General features: G+C 40.3%; 1 protein-coding gene across 5 annotated transcripts in view; it reads right to left on the bottom strand.

Moving 5' to 3' along the window:
• Positions 1-24,830, bottom strand: part of LOC126457378 (GTPase-activating protein skywalker) — a 313,983-nt gene that overhangs the window by 51,895 nt on the left and 237,258 nt on the right. For all 5 annotated transcript variants that reach the window (XM_050093629.1, XM_050093631.1, XM_050093632.1 and 2 more), the window contains exons 6-8: positions 14,641-14,748; positions 14,303-14,476; positions 10,668-10,886 (exon numbers count right to left, since the gene is read on the bottom strand). In XM_050093629.1, coding sequence (XP_049949586.1) covers positions 10,668-10,886; positions 14,303-14,476; positions 14,641-14,748 — 501 coding nt within the window. The remainder of the gene's footprint in view (positions 1-10,667; positions 10,887-14,302; positions 14,477-14,640; positions 14,749-24,830) is intronic.

The following is a 24,830-nucleotide window of genomic DNA, read 5'->3' as shown; positions in this document are numbered from 1 at the left end:
GGATTTGTTCGTAGATTCAGCCTTCAAAAATGAAATAGTTATGATTCAGCATGTGACTGGCTAGGAGGATTAGGAAAGAGGTGGTGGATTTGGTATCAGGACAATGATGTGGGAAAGACATGTTCCGTGGCCTTGTGGTCACGAGCATGAGGGATGTTCTGCATAAGGCCATGGCATTTCACAGTGACCAACAAGGAGTTTGGTGGTAACAGGACAGGAACTGTGGAGAGGCAGTAAAGGAAGTGAGCAGTATCTTGAATGTAAAGGATGTCTTGAATGTAAGATGGGAGGTACTGGTCAGCAAAGACAGAGGTTCATTCTGTGGGAGCATTGTACCCAGCCACAATGGGACGATCAGTGACAGACTTGTGAGGTTCGGTTTGTCAAGCTCGAGGAAATAGAAAAAAGTAAGGAGGGCTTGGGGTTGCTAATGTGAGGAGGGAGAGGGATCCTGGTGTCACATTTTGGGATGGACCTAAACGTCTTGAGAAGCCTGCCTTTCCCCTTGTCTCTTCTTCCATACAACTCCTCCTCTGTCCAGATCATGCACTGTCTTCTCCCACCAATCTTCTTCTCTCCCCCCTTTTCAACCCCTCTGCCTTCTCTCTCCTCTCCCTCTTAATCTTCATCGTTCTCTCCCTTTCCCGATCCTCCCCTCACTCCATCACCCTCTTTTTACACTCTGTTGTAAATTCTGTACTTTTTCACCTTGTTGTGTGACAGTAAAGTCATCTGTCCAAAGACCTGACATCTTTCCCACTACCCCTTCTTGCCTCCTGCCCTACCCCCTTCCCCACTTCCCATCAGCTCAGACAACTGCTTTCAATAACCCAGTACCAATAACACCAGCCAACAGAGAAAATGTAAGTGGGATAAAATACACTACTGGCCATTAAAATTGCTACACCACGAAGATGACGTGCTACAGATGCGTAATTTAACCGACAGGAAGACGATGCTGTGATATGCAAATTATTAGCTTTTCGGGAGCATTCACACAAGGTTGGCGCCGGTGGCGACACCTACAACGTGCTGACATGAGGAAAGTTTCCAACCGATTTCTCATACACAAACAGCAGTTGACCAGTGTTGCGTGGTGAAACGTTGTTGTGATGCCTCATGTAAGGAGGAGAAATGCGTACCATAATGTTTCCGACTTTGATGAACGAAGCGTGTATTCATCATCGCCATACTGGTGTATCTCCCGGCGTGATGGTATGGGATGCCATTGGTTACACGTCTTGGTCACCTCTTGTTTGCATTGACGGCACTTTGAACAGTGGACATTACATTTCAGATGTGTTATGACCCATGGCTCTACCCTTCATTCGATCCCTGCAAAACCCTACATTTCAGCTGGATAATTCACGACCGCATGTTGTAGGTCCTGTATGGGCCTTTCTGGATACAGGAAATGTTCGACTGCTGCCCTGGCCAGCACATTCTCCAGATCTCTCACCAACTGAAAACGTCTAGTCAATGGTGGCCGAACAACTGGCTAGTCACAATTCGCCTGTCACTACTCTTGATGAACTTTGGTATTGTGTTGAAGCTGCATGGGCAGCTGTACCTGTACACGCCATCCAAGGTCTATTTGACTCAATGCCCAGGTGTATCAAGGCCGTTATTACGACCAGAGGTGGTTGTTCTGGATACTGATTTCTCAGGATCTATGCAACCAAATTGCGTGTAAATGTAATCACATGTCAGTTCTAGTATAATATATTGTGTCCAATCAATACCCATTTATTGTCTGCATTTCTTCTTGGTGTAGCAATTTTAATGGCCAGTAGTGTAAATGTTAGTTAACTATATTGACCACAATGATAACGAAAACGAGAATGAAATACTTGAATTAGCTCTTGTTTCCAAGTTAAAGACAGGTGCATTTAATTATAATTATATTTTATTAGCATTCACTGCCAGTCCCTTGCCATATAGGGTTTGAAATCCTGCTGATGACAGAGTCCTGAAGTTTCAGGTAACAGCAACAACTGTGTGTATTCTGTTGATTTAGCCCAGGCACATACCAACAAGGGGAAGGGGAAGAAGAGGAAGAGGAAGGGACGGGCGAAGCACGTTTCATTTAAGTATAGTTTCGGCCTGTAATAAGCTGTGTTCTGTTTGTATGCCGGAAAAACTTGTAACTGAAGTGTAGTTAGTGTGTGTTGTCATTGCAATTCCTGTGATTCAATATGCCTCTCAAATGTGTAAAGAGTGCTGACAGTTTTTGCTACATCTGCGGACAGGCTACATTGAAATCGCAAAGGAGGTCAATAATGTCATATATTAGTAAGGCGTACAGACTGTACTTTGGCTGTGAAATTGGGGACCGGAATAAGAACTGGGCTCCTCATGTATGTTGCATATATTGTCCCAAGTCTGCAACTGTGGTTGAATCAGTAAAGACCTTCATGGGCTTTGCTACACTCATGATCATGAGGAACTTCGAACCATGTAAATGATTGTAATTTATGTATCACAACTCCATTAACATGATATTTCCAAGAAGAGAAAGTCTTCAACGTATCCTAACATACTGTTGACACTGTGAGCACTGCCTCGTGGAGACGGAATGCCTGTTCCTGTCCCACCTGATGATGATGATGATGATGACAACGGCAGTACTGAACCTAGTGCTCCATCATCCGCTTCAAAACCTAGTTCTTTAAACAGGGTGTATACGTGGATAAGGAAAAAAAAATAATAATAATAATTCCCAGATTTCCCGGTTAAAAATTCTCTTTCTCCCAAGTGAAAACACACTTTTTTCACGTTAAGTGATAGTGTATTTTCCCCTGGAACTGCAAAACTTATCAATCCTTTGAATGGTTATGGTTTTATACATGGGCGTAGAACTTCCCAGCACTTTAAATGAAACTCAGGGAAAAAGACACGTTTTGGAAAGATTTTTGATGTGCAGCAACATGTACCCTGCATATTTTCGTATTACAAAAGTATACATTAGAATTCCACCAAACACCACGTTATTTTCCAAATCATTGAAATCTAGATTTCGATCTGATTTTGTAAGCCATTCATAGCTCATGTCACGTAATCCCGCCAGCCGATGGCAGCAGATATTCAGAGTACAAGACACGTGATTTGTCAGCCAACAGCAACATCACTGTTAAGTAGCACGAACACACAAACAGGGAAGTTAATAGTTTAAATTAACATACATAGTGTTGCTACAAGAAAAGAAAAGCTTTCACATATAATATTTGTCTCTAAGGTTAATAAGCTGCAATATGTAATGGATCTGGGAGACGTATTATTTTCTACCGGATTTGTCGATACCAAATCTAATGAGGGAGGTTGTAAATGTTTTCTTATGTTTTTGTCAGAATATTTTTTGTGAATTGTAATTTGCCTTATTTTATGCTAATTTGCTTATATGTTTGAGAGTGACAGCATACTGATTAATATTAGTAGATGTGATGAATAATATCAAAGAGACTGGTTACAAGTGGAAGCATGTGTGTTGTGTGAAATGTCTTTGACGCTGGAGTCATCTTTGACCATAGTCAGTCGGCAGTGAACACTCGGTGTGTGATGGCGGAATAATGTACAAGTCCCTGTTATAATAATTTGCAACTGACCAAGAAGGAAGCACATTCGGAAAAATGGTATTTGAAGCACCAAAAATGAAGCAAACGCATTGAACCAGGACATTTCCGCAGCCGACGAAACAGCATTATGGAATCATACTTTCACTAGACGACTGAAGCCAACACAAAAAAGTCAAATATCATCTTATAAACATCCACGGAAAAGTGAACTGTCACGAAATATGCTAAATTCAAGTATATAAAAATAGTGAGCATATTTCAAAGAGAAGCTAGGCTTTCGCATATAATGTTGATCTTTTTTGCGCGTTACACACAAATGTGCCAGCAAAATTTTTAATAATTAAATAAATGTCTGATCTTCAGGGTTTGAAATTCTTCGAAATGGCTAGTCATCAAAGAGTTGGTTTTTAAATGAGAGTCAAATGCTCTGTGATTTAAGAAATTCATGGTACATTCACGCACATAGTTCAACTTACGTAAAAGGAAAGTTACTTTGAAAGTAACGCTTTTCAAAGCACCATTCGCAATATTTTCCTGCGACCTGTTAAAAACAGTTCGTTTCAGCAGTTGCCAGAGTGCAGATCAGAGATGTCATTGTGCTTGCGCAGCTACCATGATGTAGGTAGCCCGCATGTACATACGTGTAAAACATTAAAAGACCAAACATTATGTGATGAAAGAAACAAGACATCAGAGGATACTCCAAGAGCGTCGGAATTTCGTGAACCATACTAAAATGCGTAATTCAGCTTAAAGTGTACATTCATATGTCCAGATTCCCAATGAAGTAGGCCTCAACTTGATATTATGCTTTACAGTGTTGTTTTTGGGATGTAAATTTTCTTGGAGCACCAGTACTGAATTATATAATGTTTAGTTCTTTATTATGGCATAATGCCATACGTGCTAAAAGATGAAAATGTGCACTTGGATTGCAGCGAACAGTTCAAACTAGCCAGTACTGTGGATTTAAACATTTAGTTTCAAATACACTGACTGCCTCTGCGGAAAAGGTTAATAAAAGTCAAATTTCTTTGGCAAACAGATAAAAATAGCTTCACTGTTCTGGCGATTAATGCTTGACTGTCAGAAAGGTGGAAATAAAATAAAATCTGAAACTAGTAACATATTTCAGCCTTCCATAATTATGTGAAAGTATTTTAATTCCCTTGATAGCTCCCGGCCACAGATATCCGTTTTGTTTTCATTTGACACGAATAAATGAAGGGGAAAACAGCAAAATCACTAAATGTGAACACAGGTCACATGGAGAATACCCACTATAACTCAGACTGCTCTGCACATCAGTCCCAGATCTACGATATTTGTGAACCGGGTCAATACTAAAAAGAATCCAATTTTCAAATATATGTTCATCTTGTAGCGCACATCTTTCTGAAAAGTCTGAACCATAAAACATGTGTGTTCAAGGAAATGTAAGACATGTTACGAAGGTTGGAACTTAAATAGTGGCAACTATTTATTCACAACCAATGCAAAAAGAGTTACATGTTTGCACCTGTACTGTCCTTCAAAGTAGTCACCAGCACTGTGTAGAAAGTGTTGCTAGCGATGTGGAAGGTGTAGTGCACCGTTAGCAGAGCCTGTTCTGTTGATGGTGCGAATGGAGCCGTCTACTGCCTGTTGACTCGCTGGAACAGTTCTGAAGTGAATGCCACAAAGTGGTTCCTTCATCTTTGGAATCAAATCAAAGTGACAAGAAATTAAGTCCGGGAGTGTGGTGAATGGTACAGTACTTCCGAGTCCAATCGACTGTACAGAGCAGCCACAGCTTGCGCTGTACGCGCCCACACATTGTCGAGCAAAATGATGAGTGGGTTGCGCGAAAGTGTTGCTGCTTCTTTCGCAAAGCTGGTCGCAGGTGATGCTCCAAAGACAAACAGTAATACTGTGCATTGACGGTCTGCCGTAGAGGAACGTAATGCGTTAGGATAACACCATCACAGTCGTACACGAGAATCACCATAACTTTAGACTGCTCCATTTGCACCATCAACAGAACAGGGTCTGCTAACGGTGTATTATGCCTTTCACATCGCTCCCAATAGGTTCTACACAATGTTGGTGACTACTTTGAAGGACAGTAATAGTTGCAAGCACGTAAATCTTTCGCATCGGTTGTTAATAAACAGTTGCCACTATTTAAGCTCCAACCATAGTATTATGTTTTATGTGTGCCGAAGTGCAGTGCAACGTCTCTTCATACAACATTCTTCTGTCGCACGTCACTGTATTTTGCTCTGTGAAATTTAAATGTCTATATTTTGTAATGGATGCCATCAAACTATATTCAGGACAGTGGAATCCTGTAGTGCCTCTCCTGCCCCCCCCCCCCCCTCAACATCTCGCAATTAATAGCGTATGGGATTATTTGTAATCGGGGGAACAAGAACTCTTCAGAAAATTTGCACTCTTTATTGCCTATTAGCTAATAACTTGCTGTTTTGTGTGACATAACCAATAAAGACAAGAGACAAGCAAGAAGGTACATATTTCTTCAATCCTTAGCTCCTAGCATTTTTTCCCTCTAATCTTGCTAAAGCTTTACATGGCATGCTTTCCTTTCTGTGAAAGAATCTATTACCTCATCAAAGTTCATCAAATGTTTTGCTACATGAAAAATCGAAATGTCGTTATCTAACACTGAAAAAGTTGTTAATACAAATAATACCCAAGACTGATGTGGTTTTTCGATCTGATTACGTCTATTTTGTCACTGTCTGCTAGATAAAACAAAATAGGCCTTTCTAATATTGCAGCAATTTTGTAACACACACCAAATAAATGAAACTGTTTTGGCACAAATAGTCATTTTTATAACACTGCAGAATATAATTCATGAAGTACCAATATCAAATGCCTATTAGGCCTACTACAAGCAAAACGCTTTATGTTAGGAAATAGTTTCACATTTCATTCATATGCACCAGTTTCTCAAGCATGATATCGAAAAGTAGTATTACAAATTTTTTATATAAATTTGGAATCGACTTATTCTTCCATAATTTGTGAGATGTCCCTGTTTCTTTTCCTTTCCCATTCCCATTCTAACAAACAATCTTGTCATCAACAATTTCGTAGGTATTCCTGCCAAAATTTGTTTGCCGATTAACTTCACTAACCCTGGCAGAATCAACGGTTTAGTTATCCCGCGATTATTCTCTGGTTATGCGTTTTTACATGTTCGTACAACAAGTTTTTCGCATTACCTCCAGAATAGAACGTAAGTGGCTGCTAGCTAGCCGGGGACTGTACAACTGGGCCTTACTAGTGTAGGGATTTGGCCAAAAATTTTCTGTCAAAATTTCATTTTCTTGGATACACCGAGAAAGTAATACGTGTAATCTTTCTCACCTTTTATTCCTGTTAGTCGTTTATTTCATTCTGGTGGTCTGAATCTATGGATTTAACTAGTAATTATAACAACGCTGATCATTCGCAAACCCAATCAACCACATAATCAGACAGCGATTGGCATTCATCCGTTCGGCTTTACTCCACTCAGCTCGTATAGCCCCGTCTCCTTTTGTCTACAGAAAGTTTATTTCTAGATGCGACGAGGATTCACCTGACAGAGACATCACATATACTACGCACGCATTCAAAAATAAACTTATGATTGATTCAGAAATCAACTTAAAATGTGTTTAAAAATGTTCAAAAGCCAACAGGAATGCGTTTCAAAATTATATGAATAATCGATAGACCAATTTGCACTGGATGCTTGGCACTTTGTGAAACAAGGTTTTTTTCCCCTCAAGTATATGAATTTTCCCGCTAGCAGCTAGCTGCTTGTTGCAACTGCTTGCACAGCCAACAGCCACATTCCTGTAGTCAGAAGCGGGAGAATCTACTACTCAAACGCGACTTTACTGCGCATGCGCACGGGCCCGCACGTAGCTGCTAAAACGACTAATGTAAACAGTTGTGACTTCATGCTCATGGGAGGCAATCTGTTGTTATGAAGCATTGCATAGTCTTCCTAAAGCCTCTGACACATTTTGCTGTTGGCAAATGCTTGCGTGAGCAATGTGTGTGTCATCCTACATGGCGCATTTTCTTTGAAATTTAAGTTATTTTTGTTTTTTTATCTCGTTAATGTTTTATTGTTGAAGTATTGTTCTGCACTAGCAGGATACAGTAATGTCCTTTGTTAGAGTATCGGTTCTTACCAGTCAAAATTACAAGAATTTAACTGAAAACTAAAAGAATGAAAAATTCCCGGGATTCTACAAAATTTCCGGGTTTTTACTCATTTTCTGCCGGATGAAAAAATTCCCGGGCTTTTCCCGGATCTCCAGGTTGTCCCGGGTTGTATACACCCTGTTAAAAGACCCTTATTTTGTGTTTAAAAATGAGTGTACAAAAATTCATAAACTTAATGACCTAGTGAGAGACCTGGTATTACCAAAAGGAAAAGCTGAACTGTTGGCATCAAGATTACAACAACAGTGGAATTGTCTTGATAAGACAGTAATGTGACTGAATTCTGTAACTGCACATCCCATTCCTACCATTTTCTAAAACGAAAAGAACTTTGTATTTTGTAGTGGGACTAATGGCAGCTATGCGCATTGACTATAATAGCTATCAGTGAGGCTGTTCATTGACTCCAAATTCAGTCCAAGTATGTGCTACTGCATAATGGCAACATCATTCTTATTGGGTATGCACCTTACTTGAAGAAAAAAAAAAAAACATATGATAACATAAAACAACTGTTATTGCGATTGAGCTATGCCAAGTTTAATTGGTAGATTTCAAGGAATTTGATAGTCATAGGCATATTACTTAGGATACAACATGGCACCTCCAAATTCTGTTGCCTCTTGTGCCTCTGGGATAACTGTGCCAAAGTATTTCATTATAAAAAGTAAGACTGGCCACACTTCAATCACTTGAAGCAGGCTCTCACAATGTTACACTGGCAAATCCAAGAACTTTATTCTCCCTGTTCTTCATATAAAATTGGGCCTAATGAAAAACTTCATGAAGGCCATGGACAAAACTGGGGAAACATTTCTCTATTTTCAAGAGAAATTTCCACATCTTAGTGAGACAAAAATAAAAGAGGGGCTTTTTCATGGGACCTGAGATATGGAAACTGTACACAGATAAGCATTTCAATACCATCCAGACAGGCGGTGAAAAGTTAGCTTGGGATCCCTTTGTTCAAGTGTCAGCAAACTTTCTAGGGAATAAGAGGGCAGAAAATTATAAGGATCTTGTGGCAAATCTTCTGCATTGCTACAAAAGACTGGGTTGCAACATGTCTTTAAATTTATATTTCAGGTTCTTTCCTGGACTTCTTTCCTGGCAACTGTGGTACTGTAACCAATTATCATAAAGCAAATTTTGGACATGGAGATAAGATACCAGGGAAAGTGGAGTGCATCAATGTTAGCCAATTACTGCTGGACACTAATCAGGGAATCACAAGCAGAAAATTGCAAATGCCAGGCAAAACGATTGTGCTTTCAACGACCTCCCTCTGAGGGATAACACCAAGATAAATACATGCATATGCTTATTTAGGAAATAATGTAAAGCTATCATAACTTAAAAATTAAAGCTAATCTTGCATTTTCACTAACATTTTTGTTATCTGCACGCCTGAAACATAAAGATTGGCTGCTTTCATGACAGTTTCAGATAAAAAGTAAAATTTTTTTTGGCTATTGTAATCAGTCTTGCCGTGGTCAAGGGAGTGTGCATTTGGGTTTCTGTGTGGTTGTGTATGTGAATGTGAGTACTATTGCTAGAGAGAGACGTAGTGCTTGAAAGCTAGAATGAATTCTGTTATGTGTTACTGTGCTCCACACATTGATCTACTGCATGTGAGCAATTGCCTTTCCCTTACTTTACATTGTTATAAACTTAAGATGATTGAGGAAAACTTGTTGAGATTTAGCCGAGTTGTTTTGTACTCTTACTGTGTACTTTTAAGTATGGTGGAATCATTGCAACTAATCTGACCCATGCATCATCACTCTTGTTAAACTTGCTAAGCAACCAAAGAATAGAAACTGTCTTATAAAATGTGTACTAAAGATAAAATCATTTAAGGATGTAGAGAAAAATACCAGTTCTCCTGGTTAATACAAATTCTTGTTTCACTTTCAACGCTACTATGGTCAGGTAGTTTATTGTTTGACTGTAGTCAGACAGCTGGGCTCACGTCAGATAACTTAATTCCATATGGACACACATATTAGATCTGTGCATCAACAACGCAGGAAAAGTCAGGTTACTACTTACTGTAAAGAAGACATGTTAAGTTGCACACAGACACAAGTGTGTGTATGTGTCTCAATTGTGCCTGTCTGCAATGTAGCATGTCTTCTTTATGGTAAGTACACATCTGTAAATCATTTATAAATGGTTTTACAGTTTGTGGTAATGCTAGATGTACAATGTAAAATATTCAGAATTTCTCCAGATTTAAATTTTCTGCCACTGCATGAATGAAGAAAATTGAAGCTTTGTTCAATAGATACATAACCAAGATAATATTAACTAATGATTTTTCTTACTGTTTAGATGGGTATTACAATGCAGTATTTCTTTCAATGTCAGATCTGTATACCAGAATAGTGGAGGCACTGTCGAAATGTAATAACAATAGCACATAGTTTAACAGACTGTAAGAACAAAAACGGATCCCTATCAAACATTAAATAGGTGGATGTAAAGGAGAGAAGGTAAAGCTGCCATAACCAATATGCCTAAAGTTAAAAAGCAATATGATTTTGTCTCATTTGTCGGCCTCATCACGGTAAATCATATATTAAAAATTAACACAACCGAAGTTATAAGAACAGCCACAATATAACTTCATTTTATTTATGTTTTTTTTTTTTTTTTTTATTCTGGTGCGTTTGGCTCTATTTTGATTATCAAAAATAGGAGTTACTCCTGCCATGATAAGTGGAACATCGTGAGAAAAGGAATAGCACATGGAAATTACAAAATAAATTTATACCATTTACATTCTTCACAGAACACACACAACTATTGAAATATTACTACCATATTAACAGTGTTAAAGTATACATCATTCATGTCTAAAATTACCTCTCTGATAGTAAGCGTATGGGACATCATTTGAATATTAACTTGAGACTGACTCGTTGGCAAGTTCTCACTGGAACGTGACCTCACAAGTTGGCGGGAACTGCTCTGAACAGATTTGCTTTTCAAAATCATTTCTGTCTTCAAAAATACTTTTGATATATATGCTGAACTAAGCCCTCGAACACCAAATGCTGTCCTTAACATTTTTGCAGGAGTCACCTATGTAAGACAAACAGAAAAAGCTGTGATTAATATAAAAGTACTTTTTTCACACATATTCTTTTATATAACATCATCTATATGTGAAACTAACTAAGTCACACTATAATATGAGAAGCCATAGATGGCACTTGCATGTGTAAGTGCTGACTATATGAACTGACCCTATTTAAACGCTGAATGTGAAGAAATAATTTCGCAGAATTAACTATGCCACCATTTACGACAGAGAATACGTTCATTAAATGAATCATGCTGGTAAAAATCTAGTTACTGTAGAATATGTAACTTCCTATTCTAATTTGCGGGTTGACCACGATGGAAGTATACAACAATAGAAGCAAGAACATTCCAGTAAATATGGGTCTGTCAACGAGACATTTGTGATATTACAAGCCACTACTGAAGTGTTGTCCTAGTTGGCACAAATGTATTTGAAATGTAAACTTTTCGGTTAAGTCCGGATCCAAGGGAACTACAATTTCAACCATGATTGGGGAATGAGATACATGCACCATGGGGCACAAGCAGATTTTGCTGCTGATATAAGACAATATCTAATGTGCCAATATACTTCTTTATGGACAAGTGCTTTTCCAGTTTGACGATAAGCTGTGAAAGGACTGTGATCCGGTGAATGACATCGTAAATGGAATTTTCTCTTTCAAGAATGGAACAGTATGTAAGACAACGCTCTACTGAAACCCTGCTTTTTGTTGTTCTTTTTATATGTGACTTGGGCTCGAACATGGGGGAGATGGGAAACTAACAGATGTGATAACATAAAAGCTAGTGTCATAAAACCACGTGGTTAACAGATGGTTCCAATATTTCTGCCCTGATCAAAAATATAATGGAACTGCACTGATTCAAACAACAATAAACTTATAAAAAGTTTTATTTGAATTGATGTAAAATTGTTCTATTGTGAAAATACTTGCAGTTACATTAAAGTTATATATTGTAACTGCAAGGAAAATCACTCTTCACTTATTTGTTGAAAGGCATCATTTTCTTGTGCATAGGCTGCAGTTTTGTTTAGAAATAATCAGTTTACGTCATAGCTAGCAATTAGGTTACTTTGCCCCTGGGGCATTATGAAACTACATCGCCGTAAAAAGTTATGTACATAGAATGGTATACACAGAACAAAAACTTCTCGAAATTTTAATTCAAACAGTCCCGAATGAACTACTCCACTATATAGATCACATTACATGGCATATTTAAGCAATGAGACACTTGTCATTATCATAGTACTTCCCCCTTTGCGGCACTGAAATCAGCATATTTTTCCATAAAAAGGCAAAACAAACTGACGATTCACTGTCACTGCCCCCTCCCCCCTCTGCCTTTCTTTGTTTTAAATATCTTTTCTGAGGATGGTTGTTTCTCAATGCACCTTTATCATGTTCCACTGTTCTTATCCATTCTTTGAGCGTGTTCTATTTCTTCCATTTTTACTTCCACAGGTCACTGATTAAATTCTTCTCCTTCATCAATAGCTACTGTCAAAGTCGAAATTATACTCGTGTACTAAATGCAGTCTGTTTAATGCAGCATCATATGTCTGTCTCCTCTAATTACAGCATCCATCATTTTCTTGCAACCAACATGAAATTATGAATACCTGCGATACCCTTTTCCTTCATTTTACTTCCCTCCATTTTCTAATCCTTTGGCTTTCCTTGCAACAAATAAAATGTGTGACTCCTAAGTGCACTTCCAACTTTTTGCGGCGTAATGAATATTCTATTAAATTTCGGGCATGCAGCCACACAAATAAAATTTCTTCCACTGATATTTCGGCAGCATATTGTCTGGCCATCCTCAGAGTGTGGCACAAGACTGACGACAAGGTACCAAGCGCGGCCTTATATGCTCCACTGTGGCAGTATGCGCCTGCGAGTCCAGATGCTAATCGGCAGCAAAGAGATACGCTTACATATGCGCCGCCTGTGGTGAAGACGTACAGACATTCGATTTGTTTATCGATGAATGTTCAGCAGTGGTCACACCATGATGACTTCTCTGCAGTTTAGTTAGCGCAAGAGCTGGATTCCATGCTTTGTTCAAATTAAAACCGTTATCTCTATTTATTAACTTATTAGCTAATTCAATCTCAAGGAAGCTATAGAGATTAGATTAGCTAAAAATTTAATAAATAGAGATAATGGTTTTAATTTGGTCAAAGCATGGAATCCAGCTCTTAGGATAATTAAACTGCAGGAAGTCATCATGGTGTCATCTCCGCTGAACATTCATTGATAAGCAAATCGAATGTCTGTACGCCTTCGCCACAGGCAGCTCTTGTGTAAGCGTATCTCTTTGCTGCTGACCAGCGCCTGTGACTCGCAGGTGCACACTGCCCCAGTGGAGCATATAAGGCTGCGCTTGGCACCTTGTTGTCAATCTTGTGAGTCGCTCTGAGGATGGCTGAATGATATGCGGTTGAAATATCAGTGGAAGAAATTTTATTTGCACGGCTGCACGCCCAAAATTAAATGGTCTGATTCCTATCACTGTTACAATGAATTACTTAGTTTCGAACGCAGGATGTTCACAATTCCTGTTACAGGCTTAAAGGACTTGTATAGAGGAATGAATAGGTAATATTCTGAACTAGAATCTAGGTTCAGAAACATACAGTTTCTGTGCTACAAGCATGTGAAAACATGCTGGTAATGTGACAACTTTTAGGAGTAACTGATTAGGCGTGATTCAGCGTCTCCTTGGAGCAATACAATCGTGCCTGCTGACTGTGAAGGTACCCTTTCTTGAAGCCATTGTGAAACTGTGGCGAAAAGTGTACGCAATGGAGGTGAATGTTGTGGAGAATGATATTGATAAAGGTAATGAGCAGCTCTCCCATTACCGCGAGCTTCGCCATTCAGAAGGATCATTTCGGTGTATTCTGGAAATGTGTACTCAACACAGTAACACTCACAGACGCGTCAATGAGGCTCAAAATAGGTCAGAGAGGGAGGATAGATGTCAACCAACACCAGCCAATCTGATGTGAATGATCCCCTCCCTCCGCCACGCCAACCGTGACCACCCAGCAAACATGTTTTCAAACAGCTGCAGCACACAGAAACAGTATGTTTCCAGACTTGGGTCGCTTTTCAAAATATTATGTACTCACTCCCCTCTTTAAGTCCTAGAAGGTTGTAATCGGAATTTCCAAATACCTTATATTTCACTTTTAATGCTATACTCCGATAGAAAGCAACTGTCAATCCAACAAGTTATTTAAGGAACAGTTCAACTGAGGAATGAACACTTGCTTCCCTTGATCTTTTAACTTAAAGACATTTTGCTCATCAAATGCTACCTCTTATCAGAAATTTACTACTGAAAGATGATGATCAAACGGAAAACAAAGAATCATTTAGATACAAGAAAAATTACTGTACCGGTATGTGCTTGCAGAAATTCATAAATGCTGTTTCAATTCCATGCTTCAGTATCTGATTCATCCACTCAGAGTTTTGAGGAGCAGAGTATTTGTAGAAAAGCAGCAGAAGAGCCATTGCCACACGGTACAGCACTTTAATACCTTCATTTAAGAAACAATCCATTACACGCACCTAAAATTAAATTTTAAAAAAAGTACATAGATAAATGGAAGATAATGAGTTTACAGACTGATAACTATTACAAGAGTGTTTGAGAGTAATATTTTTAATTGCAGTTTCTAATTCAATAGTGACATTTAGTTCAATAAAGAGCATTAAACAGTTAATCAAGTTACCAAGTGGTTGAATGGAATCCCCTGCAGTATCCACCACAACCAATTTGAATAAATGCGTTCAGATTGTGCATCAGGGCAGTGTCGAGCAAGATGAACAGCAGCACCTTTCTGCCAAGCATGACATATGGATTACTTACATTATTAGTGCCAGTATTGTTACAACTAGAAAAGAACACACTATAAAAGCAATTATTTCAAAATATGATAAAGTGCACATGACAACTACTCCAGTTACTTACTGAAACCATGAAGTGTATGAAAAGCATCTTACACAGACCAAATTTTGATATTATATAACAGCAAACACAAAATCACTTGTAACAGGTATTCAAGAGTATACAGTCCTTTAACAGAAAAATTATTTTATAGCTAAGGATTCTCCCCCCCCCCCCTCCCCCCAAGATCTTAAGGAAATTATCATCTTTGATCTTTATGAATACCAATGCTTACTAACTTTCATTAATCGTTATCATGCTGTCATATCTCAGGGAATGGTGTGGAGGTACACTGTCTACTGCAGTCAAGATCAATTAAGCGTACAGCAGAGCATATACAGGGCGTACCAAAAAGAATCATCCAATCTAAAGAAATCGTAACTATTATGTTATTTGAGATATGTGCATGAACAACGTACTGTTGGAAAGAATAAACTCTCGAGTTTTTGCATAGTTCCTGCTAGTTAGCAGCAATCTGCGTCTGCTTCAATTCTAGTAAAAATGGTGTTGGGACAACAGAACGTGTTTTATGTTCTACATTTTGCGCAGTGCAGGTCAGTAATAACAGTTCAGCGTGACTTTCATACTAGGTATGGTGTGAATCCTCCTACAGCACAGAGCATTAGCGATGGTATGAAAAATTTCGAGAAACAGGTTGTTTGTCATCATCATCATCATCATCATCATCATCATTTAAGACTGATTATGCCTTTCAGCATTCAGTCTAGAGCATAGTCTCCCTTATAAAATTCCTCCATGATCCCCTATTCAGTGCTAACATGGTGCCTCTTCTGATGTTAAGCCTATTACTTCAAAATAATTCTTAACCGAATCCAGGTACTTTCTCCTTGGTCTACTCCGACTCCTCCTACCCTCTACTGCTGAACCCATGAGTCTCTTGGGTAACCTTGCTTCTCCCATGCGTGTAACATGACCCCACCATCTAAGCCTGTTCGCCCTGACTGCTACATCTATAGAGTTCATTCTCAGTTTTTCTCTGATTCCCTCATTGTGCACACCCTCCTGCCATTGATCCCATCTACTAGTACCTGCAATCATCCTAGCTACTTTCATATCCGTAACCTCAACCTTATTGATAAGGTAACCTGAATCCACCCAGCTTTCGCTCCCATACAACAAAGTTGGTCGAAAGATTGAACGGTGCACAGAGAACTTAGTCTTGGTACTGACTTCCTTCTTGTAGAAGAGGGTAGATCGTAGCTTAGTGCTCACTGCATTAGCTTTGCTACACTTCGCTTCCAGTTCTTTCACTATGTTGCCATCCTGTGAGAATATGCATCCTAAGTACTTGAAACCATCCACCTGTTCTAGCTTTATTCCTCCTATTTGGCACTCAATCTGTTTATATCTCTTTCCAACTGACATTACTTTTGTTTTGGAGATGCTAATCTTCATACCATAGTCCTTACATTTCTGATCTAGCTCTGAAATATTACTTTGCAAACTTTCAATCGAATCTGCCATCACAACCAAGTCATCCGCACATGCGAGACTGCTTATTTTGTATTCACATATCTTAATCTCACCCAGCCAGTCTATTGTTTTTAACATATGATCCATAAATAATATGAACAGCAGTGGAGACTGGTTGCAGCCTTGTCTTACTCCTGAATCTACTCTGAACCATGGACTCAATTTACCGTCAACTCTAACTGCTGCCTGACTATCTATGTAAAGACCTTTAATTGCTTGCAAAAGTATGCCTCCTATTCCATAATCACGTAGCACAGACAATAACTTCCTCCTAGGACCCGGTCATATGCCTTTCCTAGATCTATAAAACATAGGTACAATTCCCTGTTCCACTCATAACACTTCTCCATTATTTGCCATAAGCTAAAGATCTGGTCCTGACAACCTCTAAGAGGCCTAAACCCACACTGATTTTCATCCAATTTGTCCTCAACTAATACTTGCACTTTTCTTTCAACAATACCTGAGAAGATTTCACCCACAACACTGACCAAAGAGATACCTCTGTAGTTGTTACAATCTTTTCTGTTTCCATGTTTAAAGATTGGTGTGATTACTGCTTTCATCCAGTCTGATGGAACCTGTCCCGACTCCCAGGCCATTTCAATTATCCTGTGTAGCCATTTAAGACCTGACATTCCACTGTATTTGATGAGTTCCAACTTAATTTCATCCACCCCAGCTGCTTTATTGCACTGCAATCTATTGACCATTTTCTCCACTTCCTCAAGTGTGATCCTATTTCCATCATCATTCCTTTCCCATTGTACATCGAAATCTGAAACATTACTGATCGTATTTTCACCTACATTGAGCAACTCTTGAAAATACTCCCTCCACCTGCCCAAAGCATCAACAGGATTCACCAGCAGTTTTCCTGACCTGTCCAAAATACTTGTCATTTCCTTCTTACCTCCAGGTTGTTTGTGTGAAGGCAAATTGCAAGTCCATCCCCGAGTGTCTGACACAGATGTCGAACGCATCTACCATATTTTCACAAAGAGTCCGCAGAAATCTGTTTGCCGTGCAGCTCGACAGCTCAACATGCCCCTGAGATCTGTCTAACGTGTGTTGCACCAGCGTTTACACAAGGCCATACAAAATTCAGCTACTGCGAGCTCTTTGTGAGGGTACAAGCAACCATGTGTGGAGTTCTGTAATTCCGTTCATGGCAATATGGAGGATGACAGTTTTCTTCCACGCTTAGTGTTTAGTGATGAGGCAACATTCCATTTAAATGGAAATGTGAACCATCATAATGTGAGAATCACATGTGTGACATTAGGAAAATTACAGCAGGAACTACTTGTGAGGTTCATCCCCACCAACTTTTGGAGTATCAGTTGCCTCATCTATTAATGAACTTGGAGAAAAAGTCTAAAATTGTGATGAATATAGTGACATACTGATGAAGAACACAAAATCTGTGTCATACTTGTAACTTCAGTTGACTATCCTGAGAGAAATGTTAGCTGTATGTGACTCTGTATAAGCATATTTTTGCATATGTAATGGAGACACTGTGTCCAATCAAAACTGAAGATTTAGAAATGCCTATCACATAACCCAAACTGTAAAACTGTTCTTGTTATAACATGAATTAATACCTCTTAACAGGACTCACGACAGTTGAGATACATACAGCATAATGACTTTTTAATTCCTTTAAGTAACACCTAGTGGTGTTCCTTAAGCAAAACCTTTCATTTAAATGTCTTTCCTATAACAGGACCATCTGTTATGAGATTCTATGATTGGCTATACAAAAACTGCATGATACATTGTGAAGCATGATACAGAGCTCAGCCACTGCCTCATATATCAAGACACGCAATAGCTTACACTAGAACTACAGGTATTATTTGTAAATGTGGTTGCAAGTAACACACACAATGTATTATTTCTCAGCAGACTTTAATCCAGCAGGTATCTTCCTATTGGCAGGCACTATATTATGTAAAGAGAAAAGATTAACACAGGGTAGTTAGCTAACTCTGTATGGTCCTATTTTAAACAGTCAAATACATGTAAGTTTTACAGTTTACATTACCATGCAACATGAAAGAATGACAAGGCTAACTTGGGTTATGTGACAGGCATTTCTAAATCTTCAGTTTTGGTTGGACACACTGTGTCCATTACATGTGCAAAAATATGCTTATACAAAATCACATACAGCTAACGTTTCTTTCAGGATAGTCAACTGAAGTTACAAATATGACACAGATTTTGTATTCTTCATCAGTATGTCACTATATTCATCACGGTTTTTTAGACTTTTCCTGTAAGTTCATTAATAGATGAGGCAACTGATACTCCAAAATTGGTGGGGATGAACTTTTCAACAACAAGTTCCTGCTGTGATTGATTTTCTCTGCAATGACGACTGATCTGTCTACAATTACTGTTACTGCACTTTGGTTCACACATAATCATCTGACACCTCTCTTCAGAGCCATCTACAAGAACCCTTTCTATATCATCACATTCAGTCCCACAACTTTGTTGAAATTGCACTAAGCTCAACATTAATGGGTTAATCCTTTTTCTAAACCTTTCCATCCACCGTGACCATTCCTGAAACCAGAACTTCTTGGTTTTGGGCACTCAAAGGTAAGTTTATTAGGAGCATTATAATAACATTCTTATAAGAAAATCATTCCAGTATTTCTCTCTCTCTCTCTCTCTCTCTCTCTCTCTCTCTCACACACACACACACACACACACACACACACACACACACACACACACACACACACACACACACAGTTTAGTTGATTCTGGCTCTCTGCGAACCCATGAAATAAATCATAAAGTAATGCTACTATAGCTCAACTCAACGGCTGGAGGGAAGAATGACAACAGATTTTGGCATACCCATTTGCAGTTTCCTGTTACTTTTACCTTACCTCCCGCCGAGGTTAATTCGGTTGGCGATCAATCACGTTCCTCTACAGTGAGAAACTTCCTTGTAGGTAGCACCTTGTTGGGGTATTATTTACTGCCTCATTTGTGGCCTTATTTTTCTGATTTTGTATGTGCCATAGTACTAAGCTGTACAGTATCTCCTTCCTCTTTTCCTGTAGCGGAATGTATGTGAAGAAAATGCTGGATCGTCTGTCCTTTCTTGACGAAATGCTGCACTGGTGAACGGGTGAATGGCAGTGTCCAATGGACACCATATTTTCAAAAATGACCACATCACCATTATCAGGTGCACTAATAAGCTGACTTCTTGGTGACCAGTGAGGTGCTGTTCTCTCTTGCCCCCTCCCTCCGATCTGATGTTCTACCACCACTCTTCCTACTGACACACTGCACTGTTCTAGGTTCTTGTGCCAGATACATGGGCTAGCAGCACTTATGCTTGTCTCTCCACTTGCCCTTGAAGTCAGTTTTTTGTTTAATCAGATAATTCCAGGTTTCTAGGCCTTACTAAGGATGTTGCCATCATAAAAAAATGATCGGTGTTTCTCTTCCTTGAATCTTGACAGAGTCTTTAATGACAAATGACCAGAAGTTAGACACCTGTGTCAAAACCTCTGTGTTGTTATAACCCATTCCATGTACTTCCAAAAGGGAATGTTCCACAATTGCTAACTTATTTGGCTGCTTCACTTTGGTTTGGTGTTCTCAGCAATTATCTTTGGCAATATGCACTGGCTGACCTATATTCGTATTGCCACACTGGCAGGGTGTCTTATGTAACCTGGATTTCCGTAATCCGATGTCATTTTTGATACTACAAAGCAGTGCCTGTGTTTTAGCTGGTAGACGGAAGTCCATCTACACTTGGTTTTTCCAGGTAATATGTCCTACCTTTCCAGATAATGGACTGCAAAAAGGAATAAATGCAGTGGCAGCATCTTCCTGAAGTCCCTCTTCTGTTTCTGCTTGTTGTACAGTGGATATAAGATGTAGGAGACTCTGAATTTGCTACTCCCTGCAGCTGATCTTGCGGAACACCATCCTCAGACGTTCACGTTCTTGGTTCATGCTTACATTTTTCAGAGAGAGTGTAAACCCTATGTACCAATGCTTCGAGCACGCCATTCCTCTGGACCTGGTGGTGGCAGGTGTCTGCTTGCGGGTATAAGTCAGTGTGCTTACTCTTCCGGTGCAAGCAGTGGCCCGACGTGCTGTCCACACTTCTTTATACCATCACATACAGAAAGATGAAAGAACATGTATCAGACATATAACCTTCAGGTGCTCCATGCAAGACTATCACCAACCTCAGGACCAAGCAACTGGATGAGGATGGGATTTTGGTTCTTAAGTAAGAACTCAATTTTGCACCCACTCCTAAATCCACTCCTATCACAGGCTTAATCAAGACAGTGGAACAACAGGCAGCTGCAACACTTCCACCTGAACACGTATGTCACGAAACCTGTGAACACGTATGTCATGAAACCTGTCATGCTCTCACGCAAACAAGACCTACTAAAAAGAACATCTCTAGCAGGTACACGAGGGGGAGGAGGAAGTGATTAGTGTTTGAAGTCCCACCAACAACGAGGTCAGATTAAGGAAAGAAGGGGAAGGAAATCAGGCTTGCCCTATCAAAGGAACTACCCTGGCATTTGCCTAAAGCGATTAAGGGAAACACAGAAAACCTAAATCACAATGGCCAGACGAATGTGAGTCCAGTGCACTAACCACTGTGCCATCTCACTCGGTCTAGCTGGTAGAAGGCACCATACGGAATCTAAGAGAACATCCAGGTATTGCTGTCTTACCAGTAGATAAATGCAACACAATTGTGGTCCTATCTCACCATGACTTCAAGTAGACAGTGTGTACTGAAAGACCGATATTTATTTTACCATGAGGGTGGAGAGGCAGACCAAGGCGCTTCTCGAAGAATTTGGCTTGCCAGAGGAGGTTGTTAAGAAGCTACGACCGACTGCATCAGCTCCACCAAGACTTTATGGACTGCTGAAAATTCGCAAAGATGGGGTGCCTTTGTGCCCCACTGTTAGCATAATTGGTGCCCCATTTACACATTCACTAAGTACCTGAAGAATTAGTGTACCCCTTACATCATGAAGAGTTCACGTCACATTCGCAAGTACATGGATTTTTCGGGACACCTTAACCACTTTTGAGTTTAAGGATACTGACTTCCCTGTGACTTTTGACATTCTCTCTCTTTTTACTGGAATGACTTTACAAGAATCCCTAGTTGTGGCCATTGCATTTTTTCCTTTTGGGGTACATTATCCAGAAAGGTGGTATATATTCTCCAGAGACACAAAGTGAAGATGGTCTTCCACCCACCAGTAGATATACTGGCATTGCTTGGTAATGTTAAACACAACCATCGATTAAAGAAATCTAGGGTCTATCAAGAGCCTTGCCAATGTTGCAGCACACATGTACATCAGACGGTGGTACTCTTTAAGATTGTTGCCAATAACATCAAAAGTGCACTGGATTGCAGCAGCTTAACAATAGGCAGTTGCTAAGCATTACCATTCGGCAGTCCACAGAATGGATACAATGATACTAAGATTCTGAGGTAGTCTTCTAACTTTTGGGAATGTGTCATTAAAAAACCTATCTATATTTGAGAAAGGGCACTGCTAATCAACTGTGATACATCCTTAGTAAGACCTGGGAATCCTGAATTAGCCTGATTAAGGAGGAGATGCCAGGTGCAGACAGCAGATAGAATGTGAGGTTGGAGGTAGCGGGGGGAGAGATGAAAGCAATACATAAGCCCCAAGTGGCCAATTCATCAGCACACCAACACTAACCTGTGGCCATTCACCCGTGAACTATTTCATCATGCAGTTCATCACAGGAACCTGAATAATCACCTGTACTTTCTTTTCTGCTATGCAAAAATGGAAACAGATTTAAGTACACTAAGGTAGGTAGACCTCTCTGGGGGACACCACCTTGAAGCAGCACAGTCCGTGTGGGTGGAGAGGCTTGTGTGTTCACATGAAGCCGAGAGCTATGCTGTCTGTGGGAACCTTCGGTCAGTAAGGTCTTGGCCGATGGACCAGGCTAAGTGTGGCTCACACCAACCTGTCATCCCACATCCATTCCTTGTCCTTTCTCAACTCTTCAATACCCAACCGAAAATGTGATGAGATCTGTGCCAAGGGGTGCGTGGCATATGGGGAAATGTATCGTGAATAGAGCCTCAGGGATACCAAGCAACCTCCCTGAGTGATTAGCCTTGCACTACTTGGGGTTTCCATGATATGGGCCCATTAGCTCCCCAACTCTCGTGGGACCAAAATGGACACTAAAGAAGACAGCAATACTGAGGGGCAAGTTGAGACCTCAGACATCCAAACATGGGGGTTGGAACTGATTGAATACATCCCCTCAGCTGAACAGGGGGACAGACCTGTTCCAGAAGTGGGAATGGTTACTAAGAAATTGGATCAGATTAAGACCAAAAACTTACCTGGGGGCTCAGAGGAGGAAACTTCTTAGAGAACAAAAGCTAAAGGAAGGAAAAGAGTGGCTTCCTAAACAACAGTGGAGGGAACCCAAAGGGCTTAAGCCCAAGACCTCCCACAATCCCCTTCCACATCAATGGCAGGCAGTATTAGAACAAGGGAGGAATCTAAGACTCCCACTTCTCAGGATAAGTACATCCAGAAAAAGCTGAAGCAAGAAATAGGAAACAGACCTATAGTACTGCAGTCTCCCAGTCTCCATTTTTAGGATGGTGGTTATCCTGCAAGGCTATCTACTGGACAAGATCACCTTGTAGCAGGAGCAGCTCGTGCAGATGGCTCTCTCTGAGGAGACTGGAGGGGGGGGGGGAGGGGGGGTGCAGGGGATGCTGCTTCACGTCCCAAATTCAGGAGAGTCTATCTGGATCATGGTACTCTTATCTTTGGTGGTGGTGGGGGGGTGGGGGGGGGGGGGGGATTACAGTGGACTGGCTTCAGGAAAAGGTGCCCCTAATATAACTGTGGGAGGATGCGAAGCTGCTGGTAAAAACAGCAGCTGAGCTCTTCAAGACCAGAAATATATTAATCTGGGTGCCAAAACTCCTTAAGGATACCTCTCTGGAGGCTCTGATTGAGAAAATAGGGTCTGAAAACCTGAAAGTATTGACAGAGGACTGGAAAGCAATCAACCGGAAGGTTACACCAAATGGCCAAACCATTGTGGTGGAAGTTGGAGAGAAGTCCCTGAAGGCAATGCAGGAACAAGACCTGAGACTATTCTTGGGGTTCTCGCAGGTTGCCATCAGGGTAATCAAAGACATCAGAAGTGACAATGGCAGCAAGATAGAGACTGAATGTGCTGCAGATAAATCTGGACATGGCCCTGATTCAGGAACCATATTTATATAAAGGGGGTGTTTTGGGTCTGGGCGGCACTGGAGATAAGCTAGTTTTCCTAGCGGAAATATAAGAAACTCCAGAACATGCATTTATGTAAAAAATGGAATCCCCTCCATGCTGATGGCAGACTTTTGTTCTAGGGACTTAGTGACCATCAGGATGCAGCAACGTGAGGAAGGTTATCATGAGGGAGTTTGTAATGGCCTTGGCATACCTTCCTTACGAGGACAGAGCTCCTCCTCCTCCTCCTCCTCCTCAGGAGGTGACGAGACTGACAGAAGCCTGTGCACAATAGGATGACCAACTATTGATTGGATGCGATGGTAATGCCCACAACTTAGTGTGGGGCAGCATCGACACCAACAGTACAGGTGAGTACCACCTAGAATTTTTTCTAGCTAATAAATTAAGAGATCCTCAATAGGGGCAAGGAACCTACATTTAGGAATATAAGAAACATTTAATAATATAAGAAGGGAAGAGGTAATTGACATAACCTTCGGTTCCACTTTGATGAGTAGTTATGTCAAATCAATGGCATATGGCTTTAAAACCATACTCATCAGACCACATATATATTAAGTTTGAGGTTGAAATGGGCATTAGACAGACTATGTCCCATAGGAATCCCAGGAAAATGGACTGGGAGGCATATAGGAGGGACCTTGACTCAAGCCTATCAGAAGTCAGTATTTCAATAAGGAGTCCAGTAGAGTCTGAGGAGGTAGCAGTGGCAGTGACGTCTGCCATCCTGACCTCATACCATCACCAAGAAGTGCACGAATAGGTATGTATCTTGGTGGAACAAAAACCTGGAATCACAGAGGAAATAGGTACGAAGACTGTCTAACATCGCGAGAAGGGGACCATGGGCAGGATATTGGGGGGGCCCTTGTCAAATACAATCTTGCAAGTAAGCAAGCAAAGCAAGTGTCCTAGAAGGTATTCTGCGAGTAGGTAGAGGGTACAGCTGTTCAGACCAGACACCACAAAATCCTCACTAGGATACCAATTAATCCAGGAGGAACTTTAAGGAAAGATGATGGGGAGTATACAAGGACAGCACATGAAATACTGGAACTATTACTCAAGACTCATTTTCCTCAATGTACTCTGACAGACAACATAGACCAAGACGAGATCCCCGTGAGATATTGGT

This window comes from Schistocerca serialis, chromosome 2, assembly GCF_023864345.2.
Source record: "Schistocerca serialis cubense isolate TAMUIC-IGC-003099 chromosome 2, iqSchSeri2.2, whole genome shotgun sequence".
Lineage (NCBI taxonomy): Eukaryota > Metazoa > Arthropoda > Insecta > Orthoptera > Acrididae > Schistocerca > Schistocerca serialis.
This window is presented reverse-complemented; position numbering and strand designations above follow the sequence as displayed.